The sequence below is a fragment of the Aplysia californica genome, unplaced genomic scaffold, assembly GCF_000002075.1.
Source record: "Aplysia californica isolate F4 #8 unplaced genomic scaffold, AplCal3.0 scaffold00128, whole genome shotgun sequence".
NCBI lineage: Eukaryota > Metazoa > Mollusca > Gastropoda > Aplysiida > Aplysiidae > Aplysia > Aplysia californica.
Window position 1 is genome coordinate 486,380 of NW_004797398.1, and position 11,134 is coordinate 497,513.

General features: G+C 44.2%; 1 protein-coding gene across 1 annotated transcript in view; it reads left to right on the forward strand.

Annotated features, from left to right (window-relative positions):
- LOC101848580 (kinesin-like protein KIF28P) overlaps nucleotides 1–11,134 on the forward strand; it is a gene marked incomplete at its 5' end in the record, with an annotated part of 52,123 nt that overhangs the window by 8,108 nt on the left and 32,881 nt on the right. The window contains 9 exon segments of the mRNA XM_013081373.2: nucleotides 36–102; nucleotides 2,716–2,902; nucleotides 3,407–3,657; nucleotides 4,357–4,451; nucleotides 5,428–5,578; nucleotides 8,319–8,400; nucleotides 9,191–9,291; nucleotides 10,214–10,413; nucleotides 10,886–11,028. Of these exon segments, the coding sequence (XP_012936827.1) occupies nucleotides 36–102; nucleotides 2,716–2,902; nucleotides 3,407–3,657; nucleotides 4,357–4,451; nucleotides 5,428–5,578; nucleotides 8,319–8,400; nucleotides 9,191–9,291; nucleotides 10,214–10,413; nucleotides 10,886–11,028 (1,277 nt within the window).

The following is an 11,134-nucleotide window of genomic DNA, read 5'->3' on the forward strand; positions in this document are numbered from 1 at the left end:
CCCCCAACCGTTCCCCCCTTTTTCCGTCCTCCCAGAGGTATCGTGCCAACCACATGCGATGAGTTATTCAAGGCGATTGACGGTAACAAAGATGACAACAAGGTACGGACTTCTTAGGGCATTTCGTTTGATTTGGTATCATTATCTTTGTATGTTGTACTATATTATTATTATTGACACATTTTTGAGGTGCAAGAGTGTCTATAACGGAAAGAAAAAAGAAAAGAGATGACTTAAAGATATTTCATTTTTCCAAATTTGGGGGAATCCTGGCACAGTGGCATGCACAAGAATGATATAACTTTTGAGGTGTCGTAAGCGTTGTCATGTTTAATATCAAAAGCACACTGCCAATCGAATTCATTTAATTTGATTTTGGGCCAGCAAGATTTATCTCTATGAAGGAGCAAAAGCTAACATTCCAGATACGATGTAATGGCACAATTCGACTGAAACCTAATTGATTCAATTGTGACTTTCAAAATCAAAAGCATTTGTTTTTCAAGGTTGCCACTTCAATCGAGTGTATTGTTCCAAAAGGGAAGCTTTTGTCCCTCCATTGAGAAAAATCTTTTCGGCCCCAACTCAATTCGACTTCGAATTTGCGATTGGCAGCGTGCGCATGGTTTAAACCAATGCCCTTCTGTATAAACACTTATACAATAGGCATTGATATAAACTGATGGAGAGAAAAGAAAGCGAGCCCTATCAGACATTTTGCTCCCATTCATCTCGCGGGTTTTTCCCACCAATTGCCCACGTTCGAGCTGGTCTTTGATCAACTCTGGAAGCTTCCGGTGTTTTTTTTTTCAAAGTTGAATATTAGTATGATTATTCTTTGATTCAGACCATGATAAGGGGAGGGGAAGGGTGCGTACTCTCTAGCAACGAGCCTATAGTTCTCAATCCTTTGATCTAGAATCCTCGGAAATGCGAATTTCTTGCTGGCGATACTCTCATTCTAATGATTTGATGCCAGTACTCCCACAGTTTTTATACCCTAGCTTAGTGAGTGTTGGATATCATAATTGAAAGACTGAAGTTGTGAGATTCGGGCGGTGTGCTTATTTTGAACGATGATCGATCGCTTTCACTCCTTTTTCAAATTTTGTTTTCAGCATTACTGTTGAAATTGAAAACAAAACTACATCAGAGAAAAGGAAGCCGGTCGAAGGCGGTATGTTGGTCATTTGAGGGCAGCGTGTGCGGGTTAAATGTCAAATAGGTTTGACCTCTGATTCTCTCTTATAAAGGTTAACCTTTATTCTAAGGTCCTAGGAGAATGTTCTTCATTCCAGAGTGTAGCCGCTGAAAAGGGGGGGGGGGTTGTAAGCGTTTTACGGCGCTCATAACTGCATAAAATCATATGAGCGCTCGTGGCACACTATACATTTTCTGTTTGGTTTGAATTAATTTGGAATTTTGCTTGTATAGCCACTGGAGCCTACTCTTATCGATTTAGGACCACCAAAGGATCTTTATCGTGCACAACTTGCACACAGGACCTCCGAGATTTTTCGTCCTTTTCCGACAAGGTTAGGTATTAGATCTTACCCACACTAAGATCAGGTGTGTGGCTGAGAGACAGCAGTAAGAAGGAGACAAGGAGTAGCATTAGAAACTAGACAGCAAAAGAGTCAGGAGCCCAGAGGAGGGAGCAAAAGAGGGAGAGGGTGGGGACAGAAAGTGGAGACGAAAGCAGACAACAGTACATGATTAGAGAGTAGGAAAGGAGATGAAAGGTTTCGAACCCGGGTCCTATTGAATGAGAGGTAAACACCTTAACCCCTAGACCACGAGAGCCCGGTAAAAGGTCTGATCCATGCCGACGAAAGACCGCCGACACGTGGAATATAGACTGCTCAAAAGCGGTTTGCAGATGTAGAGGTGCCGACGACTCCCAGCCACTGGATTCGCGAAATTTCTAATGAATTCTTGACCAACCCCCTCACCCCACCCGATCCCACCCCATGATCCCTCACACTTTTGTCCATCCCCAAATCCTTCATTGATTCGTTATAGACAACGCATGTCATATTATTGTTCCACAGCAGCCAGTAGGGGCAAAGATTCTTTACTACAGAATCTTTGATGGGGGTGGGGGGGGGGGCTGACAGGATTAGAGGAACGAGGGAGAGAGTTGATATGAATGTGACTTGTAGTAGTGAGGAGGGGTCAACATTATTTCTGTGCACGCAATGATTCGCCTAATGAAAGCCCGCTGTTGATTGACGGACGTCTGTTGTGGTCAACCGTACGATTGAAATGGAATTACTTTCCCTCTTCCGACCCCCCCCCCCCCCTTTTTTTCCACCTCTGTGTGTGTTTCTGTGTGTGTGCTTGTTTGTTTGTTTGTGTGTGTGTGTGTGTTGGGGGGGGGGGGGGGGGAAAACACAAAAGAGAGAGCTCTTTCTTGCGCGCGCGCGTGCATGCGAGCGTGGGGGCATTCATACCTGCGTGCCACCCAGCCGCCTTGCTTCGTCCGTTCGTTTTGTGGCGGAGAGAGAGAGAGAGAGAGAAAGAGAGAGAGAGAGAGAGAGGGAGAGAGAAATAGATAGTGAGGATTGGGGGGAGAAGGGCGTATATGAGTACGCCAAGAGAGAGACAGGGAAGGAGTGTGGGGGGGGGGGGGAATGGAAAGAGGTAGAGGAAGAAAGGAAAAAGGAAAAGATGTTAACAGTAAAAGTAATACATTATTGGTATGCTCCTCCTCAGCGCTTTGAGGTGACCTTGTCCATTCTGGAGATCTACAATGAACAGGTGCGTGATCTATTATCAAAAGACAACCCCAAGGGCGGTTTGCAGGTGCGCCAGAATCCTTCCTTGGGAATGTTTTACGTACAAGACTTGAAGAAAGTCCCCGTTGGCAGCTACGCAGAAATAGTAAAGCGAATGGACCAAGGTAAGCCACTATTTTAATTATTGTTTTCATTTGGGTTTATTATTGTTGTTGCTTTCAATATTATTTCTAAGTAAACAGATGATGATGACGATGATGATGATGATGATGAGGAGGGGGAGGAGGAGGAGGAGGAGGAGGAGGAGGAGAAGAAGAAAAAGAAGAAGAAGGAGAAGGAAAAGAAGAAGAAGAAGAAGAAAAAGAAGAACGAGAAGAAGAAGAAGAAAAAGAAGAAGAAGAAGAAGAAGAAGAAGAAGAAGAAGAAGAAGAAGAAGAAGAAAACTATGACATTGACCATAACTTTGCATACGGCGATTTAAAAAAGAGATATCTTGGTAGTGGTGCCGTTGAGGAAGATGAGAAGAAGGAGCAAGAGGAGGAGAATGAGATGACTCACCATACTAATAAATGACCGCATGGGTCATGACGGAACAGTAACGATAATAATACCCCCCCCCCCCCACCCAAACCAATTCACTCCTACAAACTTCCTTCATCCTTCTACAGGCACGTCAAACCGTACAGTCGCCTCTACCAACATGAACGCGACGAGCAGTCGCGCCCACACCCTGGTCACTATCGTGTTTGACCAGATCATCCGCAACAACGCAGGGCAAGAGACGAAGAAGACGAGTATCATGAACCTTGTGGACTTGGCGGGCTCAGAGAGGGCAGACTCTACGGGGGCAACTGGGGACAGGCTGAAGGAGGGAGCCAACATCAATCGATCTCTGTCTGCTTTAGGGAACGTCATTTCGGTAAGTGGACTCGAGATTGGATAAAAGTGGTCTTTCCACAGGTGGACTCGTGGTTGGTGAGGGGTGGTCATGTTGGTAGGTGGACTCGTGGTTGGTGAGAGGTGGTCATTTCGGTAGGTGGACTCATGGTTGGTGAGGGGGTGACCATTTGAGTAGCTTGACTCGTGGTTGGGTAGAAGCGATATGCACTTATTAATCCTATCAAGTTACATTGGGAACATCGGTTCAGGTCAGGCTATCATTTGTGTTTGTTGTTGTTGTGGGGGGGGGGGGGGTCAGGTGGTGGTGCCAGTGGACCAGTCTGACTGTTATTCCACCTTGCAGTCTACCAGCCTACTACCTAACCCTAACCCTGAGGGTTTGGGATAAGGTTAGGGTAAGGCCATGGAGTGTAGCACACCAGTAGACCGTCAAGTAGAACAGTTGTCAGATTGGTCATGCATTATACCGCCAAGTAGAACAGAAATATCACGGCAAACCATCAAGTGGACTGGCAGCAGGTTATGTTGTTGTTGCTGCTGTTGCTGTCGTTGCTGTTGTTGTTGTAGTTGTTGTTGATGTTATTGTTATTGCTGATGCTGCTGCTGCTGTTGTTGTTGCTGCTGCTGCTGCTGCTGCTATTGTTGGAAAGTTCTTATATATTTGGGTTATGTTCAGTCAGAGAAATAACAGCCTCGTTTCACCTTATTTTTGTGACAGGCGCTCGCCGAACAGTCGATGGGCAAAAAGACTATGGTCAAGTACCGCGACTCTGTACTCACAAAGCTGCTGCAAAACGCTTTGGGTGGGAACAGGTCTGTACATGTGAACGTTTTTTTTTCAAGTTTGGTTCCTGTTGTTATGCTTTTCTCTTATGATGTTGTTATCTTGGGGGGGGGGGGGGGTTGCTTTTGGTTGTTGTTGTTGTTGTTTTTTTTTTGTTGTTTTTTTGTTGTTTTTTTGTTGTTTTTTTAAGCTTGAAGAAAATGCGTCTGTCCAAAGGTTTGGCTCGTTTTAATCATAATATTAGTAAAAACAATATTTCGTCCATAAAGATGACCAGTGCATCTGCAGAGGAGAATATCCCTCAATAAGAAATAGAAGAACTCAGATCAAGATGATCTGTGCCTCTTTCTATGGTCAATATAATCATTTCTGGCTGGATTCCTGCCGCCAACGTCAGTGTTCGTACATGTGTCTAGAATTGACTACAATACACTGTTCATTTTCACATTGATTAAATCGCTTGGCTGATCTGTCGTAGATTCACCCCTCCCCCCTTCCTCTGTCTCTCTGTCTCTGTCTCTCTGTCTCTCTGTCTCTCTGTCTCTCTCCCTCCCTCCCTCCCTCCCTCCCTCCCTCCCTCCCTATCCCCTTCTCTCCCTCTCTCTCTCTCTCTCTCTCTCTCTCTCTCTCTCTCTCTCTCTCTCTCTCTCTCTCTCTCTCTCCATCCCTATCCCCTTCTCTCTCTCTTTCTCTCTCTCCCTCCCCCCTCCCTCTCTCTCTCTCTCTCTTTCTCTCTCTCTCTCTCTCTCTCTCTCTCTCTCTCTCTCTCTCTCTCTCTCTCTCTCTGTCTTAGTCTGTGTGTGTGTGTGTGTTTATCTGTTTGTCTCTCACTCACTCACTTGCTCACACACTCACTCTCGCATACGCGCCTGCTCGCACACTCTGTCCTAGGTATTATTCTATTCATTTCTCAGCAAGAATTTTTAGACCCCAATAGGTATGATCACCTAAAAAGTTCCCCTTCTAACTTGCACCATCGTTTCCCTTCTCCTCCCACCTCTGCAGCAAAACGTTGATGATCGCCGCTCTGTCGCCCGCTGACATCAATTATGACGAGACACTGTCCACTCTGCGGTATGCTGACCGTGCAAAGAAGATCAAGAATCAGGCAGTCATCAACGAGAACCCCATGGACAAGATGATTAGAGAACTCAAGGTCAGGAATACTAAAGGGAAGCGTTATCTATTTATATGGTGTTAAAATATTTAACCCTTCCAGCCCCAAGCGCGTATATTTTCAGCAGCGCTTGTACCTCCCTCCGTCCCAAGAGCGTATATTCTCAGTTTCGGGGGGTACCGAATTCTCGCATTTTTCGAAATTAGCGAACTTGATTAAACTTTAATTTTCTTATTACGGTCAGGTGGTGGTGCCAGTGGACCAGTCTGACTGTTATTCCACCTTGCAGTCTACCAGCCTACTACCTAACCCTAACCCTGAGGGTTTGGGATAAGGTTAGGGTAAGGCCATGGAGTGTAGCACACCAGTAGACCGTCAAGTAGAACAGTTGTCAGATTGGTCATGCATTATACCGCCAAGTAGAACAGAAATATCACGGCAAACCATCAAGTGGACTGGCAGCAGGTTATGTTGTTGTTGCTGCTGTTGCTGTCGTTGCTGTTGTTGTTGTAGTTGTTGTTGATGTTATTGTTATTGCTGATGCTGCTGCTGCTGTTGTTGTTGCTGCTGCTGCTGCTGCTGCTATTGTTGGAAAGTTCTTATATATTTGGTTTATGTTCAGTCAGAGAAATAACAGCCTCGTTTCACCTTATTTTTGTGACAGGCGCTCGCCGAACAGTCGATGGGCAAAAAGACTATGGTCAAGTACCGCGACTCTGTACTCACAAAGCTGCTGCAAAACGCTTTGGGTGGGAACAGGTCTGTACATGTGAACGTTTTTTTTTCAAGTTTGGTTCCTGTTGTTATGCTTTTCTCTTATGATGTTGTTATCTTGGGGGGGGGGGGGGTTGCTTTTGGTTGTTGTTGTTGTTGTTTTTTTTTTGTTGTTTTTTTGTTGTTTTTTTGTTGTTTTTTTAAGCTTGAAGAAAATGCGTCTGTCCAAAGGTTTGGCTCGTTTTAATCATAATATTAGTAAAAACAATATTTCGTCCATAAAGATGACCAGTGCATCTGCAGAGGAGAATATCCCTCAATAAGAAATAGAAGAACTCAGATCAAGATGATCTGTGCCTCTTTCTATGGTCAATATAATCATTTCTGGCTGGATTCCTGCCGCCAACGTCAGTGTTCGTACATGTGTCTAGAATTGACTACAATACACTGTTCATTTTCACATTGATTAAATCGCTTGGCTGATCTGTCGTAGATTCACCCCTCCCCCCTTCCTCTGTCTCTCTGTCTCTGTCTCTCTGTCTCTCTGTCTCTCTGTCTCTCTCCCTCCCTCCCTCCCTCCCTCCCTCCCTCCCTCCCTATCCCCTTCTCTCCCTCTCTCTCTCTCTCTCTCTCTCTCTCTCTCTCTCTCTCTCTCTCTCTCTCTCTCTCTCTCTCTCCATCCCTATCCCCTTCTCTCTCTCTTTCTCTCTCTCCCTCCCCCCTCCCTCTCTCTCTCTCTCTCTTTCTCTCTCTCTCTCTCTCTCTCTCTCTCTCTCTCTCTCTCTCTCTCTCTCTCTCTCTGTCTTAGTCTGTGTGTGTGTGTGTGTTTATCTGTTTGTCTCTCACTCACTCACTTGCTCACACACTCACTCTCGCATACGCGCCTGCTCGCACACTCTGTCCTAGGTATTATTCTATTCATTTCTCAGCAAGAATTTTTAGACCCCAATAGGTATGATCACCTAAAAAGTTCCCCTTCTAACTTGCACCATCGTTTCCCTTCTCCTCCCACCTCTGCAGCAAAACGTTGATGATCGCCGCTCTGTCGCCCGCTGACATCAATTATGACGAGACACTGTCCACTCTGCGGTATGCTGACCGTGCAAAGAAGATCAAGAATCAGGCAGTCATCAACGAGAACCCCATGGACAAGATGATTAGAGAACTCAAGGTCAGGAATACTAAAGGGAAGCGTTATCTATTTATATGGTGTTAAAATATTTAACCCTTCCAGCCCCAAGCGCGTATATTTTCAGCAGCGCTTGTACCTCCCTCCGTCCCAAGAGCGTATATTCTCAGTTTCGGGGGGTACCGAATTCTCGCATTTTTCGAAATTAGCGAACTTGATTAAACTTTAATTTTCTTATTACTTGGTCATTTATCTTTAAAAATTGGTATATGTTATTATCAAAGCTACATTCCAAAGATACTACATCACTTTATAGAAATAATGCCTCTTTTTCTGAAATACTACTGTATTGGCTGGGACTGGGGTTAGGGAGTGCACAAAAATGGCTGGGGCTGGAAGGGTTAAATAAATAAATAACTTGACTTGGTACACAACCAGGGTCTCCACTCTCTAAGGGGCTTCATGTTGGTCGCTGTGACGTCATTCTGGAGAGAAGCTTTTTTAATTTATTCAAGAATCGGGGTTGGGGGGGGAGCGGGTCGAGACTTGCATTTACCTTTACCTAGATTTCAACCTGCCGAGCAGAATAGGATTCGACTATTTTCCATAATTCTTTATGTGTTAACTATGTTTTTTGTCCTGTGAATTTCACTTGAGGGAGAGATACGACCTTTCTGGCGTACCGGCTAGACGCTTCCCTGTCGCACGCAGATTACAGGAGTTCGTATTCCGTGCTGAGGGAAAATTACTCGCATTTTTGTTGAGGACGTTTTCTCAATCTCTTTGATTGGACGATGCATCCCTGTCAGCCCAGATTGGCCCTGATAGACAGGACAAAAGCAGTCCGCCTTTTACATGATCTAAATTATGTCGAAGGTGCGTTGAAGACTTACAATTTTAAAAAGCTACAATGTGGGGTCCGTTCTGTGTCCACAGGAGGAGAACGACAAGCTCAGAAAGGCACTGGAGGCCGGAGGAACTATCCCCATGGACGGGATGGGTCAGTTGAGCCCAGAAGGTCAGTTCATGTCATCTACCCTGCACTGCTCTCTGAGTTCAGGGTCACCATCAAGGTCATCGTTAACTACTTCTTCATTTTCTCTTTAGTTCAACTCCTTGACTCAACTGTTGTCTGGTCCAGATTTTTGGTGTTCAGTTTCCCACAAGCCTGTCATCTCCTGACCCACCACTGTCTTCAAACCTTTTCAACTTTGACCCTGTCTGCTTAACCTTTGTCTTGCAATCTCTTTAGTTTTACAAGTTGCCGAACATATCATGCCTACCTGCTTGATGATTAGGACAAGCAGCAAAGACATTTGTATGTGTACCAAAAGTACTGTTCCTGTAATAATTAACATTTAGGGATCAATTTTCAATTACTAATCACCTTTCCGAAAAGGCTGGTCTTTCCTTTTGTCTCTCGCTGGCTTTGACATGCATTCAAAACATTTTGATTTATTCGAAGAAAAAAAAGGAAAAGAAACACCTTTCCTTGGCCATACCTAGCACTGCTTTTCAGTTTGGAACGCTCAATGATATACAAATATGTATTGTACAGTTTGCATATTCAAAGCTTAGAATCTGAACTATTAACCTGTCATCTCAATCCAACAGGATATCCATTGAACGAAAGTGTCCTCAGATCTTTTTGTGAAGGATATGAAAAGAGTAAAACAGTGCAACTTTCCTGTGAAAAATGAAAGCCTTTGCATCTGCAGTTCATAAGCAAGATGTTAATCCAGCTACTCGACATGCATCCTGTATCATAAGTTATTATAACTAGAATGTCGTGTTTATTTTCCTTCCAGAGGTGGATAAGATGCGTCGTCAGATGGAGGAGGAGATCCGTGCCCAGCTGGTGACCAACCAACAGATGCTGAGTGACAGCGAGCAGACTTGGGACGAAAAGGTACGGTCGAAATTGTCCAAGACAGCCACCCATTGTCGAGAAGAAAAGTGCTTGTCGTAGATAGATGGATATGTCTTCAACAGTCGTAGATAGATGGATGTGTCTTAGACAGTCGTAGATAGATGGATGTGTCTTAGACAGTCGTAGATAGATGGATGTGTCTTAGACAGTCGTAGATAGATGGATGTGTCTTAGACAGTCGTAGATAGATGGATGTGTCTTAGACAGTCGTAGATAGATGGATGTGTCTTAGACAGTCGTAGATAGATGGATGTGTCTTAGACAGTCGTAGATAGATGGATGTGTCTTAGACAGTCGTAGATAGATGGATACGTCTTAGCAAGTGTCTTTAAAATATAGGCAAATTAAATGGGCAAAGTGGGAAGTGGACAATCTTATTGGTAATTGTCTTGGACAGGAGACTTTCAGAGTTAGAGCAAGTTCTACGGTGCACACTAAATTGCCAGCTCACTCATTTCTCACTGAGTAGGCCGAATTTTTGTTTCCACGTTTTCCACAGTAGGCGTGACAATGATGTCAAGAGTGTATTGATTGTATAACATTAATGTCAGAAACTGAAGTACAGAAAAGTGGGAAGACATGGAATAACATCAAGAGGCTAGCCAAGGATAGGGAAAAGTGGAAAGTGTTTGTCCGTGGCCTATTCCCAGGTGGAGGGTGAGAAAGGCAAAGATTGTGATAGCCTTTATGTTTCCATTGACACAATTTAGATTATATGTCATCAGTCATTGTTATTGTATCGATGTTAAAATGCCGCCTCTTTATTCTTTTTGGGGAGGTTCTGGGGTCGTTTAAAGTGTTAATCGTGAATTGTTTGATTTTTCAAACAGTCTTTCAATATTTGAGTTTATCTGATTCCTAATGTCACACTGTCTAAACCGTCCCTGATGCCATCTCCCAGTTGTCGGCTGCTCGACACGAGACGGAGGCGTTTGCCAAAGAGGAGTCTCGCGAGATGTCCAAGAAGAACGTAGACCCGCACCTGATGAACCTCAACGAGGACCCCATGCTCTCGGGGGTCGTCTTCCACTTCCTGTCAGAGCAGACGACTGTCATTGGCCGAAAGGACGGGAATCCTGATGTGGTTCTTAATGGACTCAGGTAGATTGAAAGTCCTTGTTAGACACAGATTCGATATGGATGCTTGTTTAATATCTTGTTTTGTTTCATACTCTCCATGTCTTGATGGCCGTCTTCTTGAAACTCACAGTTATCAATTTCATTTGTCAACCTTAACAATTAGCTAAATGTGTGCTCCTGAAAATCATCTCCTGTTCGTATCCCCTAACCCACCCTACCCCACTCTCCATATGTCACCCTAGAAGATGTAATCCCTCCAGAAATTGAACACCAGAATAAGCACGCATCATTAAATGTGTAATACGTTATAAACTTGCATACAAATTATTTTTTTTTTGATGCTCAGTTAAATAAATATATTTACTGTTGTCATTCATACCTGCCTTCTGCCATGCCTTCTCCTTTACTCTATCCACTTTGAAGCAGCCAAATTCATCAAATAGGTTATCATTAAACTCATTTAAAATATTATACAACAATGCTATCTCTTCAGCATACAGAAGAAACACGCTGTGTTCACAAACGAGGGCGGCGAAGTTAGCGTGAAGCCAGGCTCAGACGGGGCCAAGATCCGGGTGAATGGCGTGCCCATCACAGGTTCACGGGTACTCGAGCATATGGACAGAGTTATCTTTGGTGAGCCTCAATGGGGAAAATGTATATTTAAAAATACCATGTGTGTTTGTATTTGTTTGTGTATGTGTGTGTGTGTGTGTGTGTGTGTGTGTGTGTGTGTGTGTGT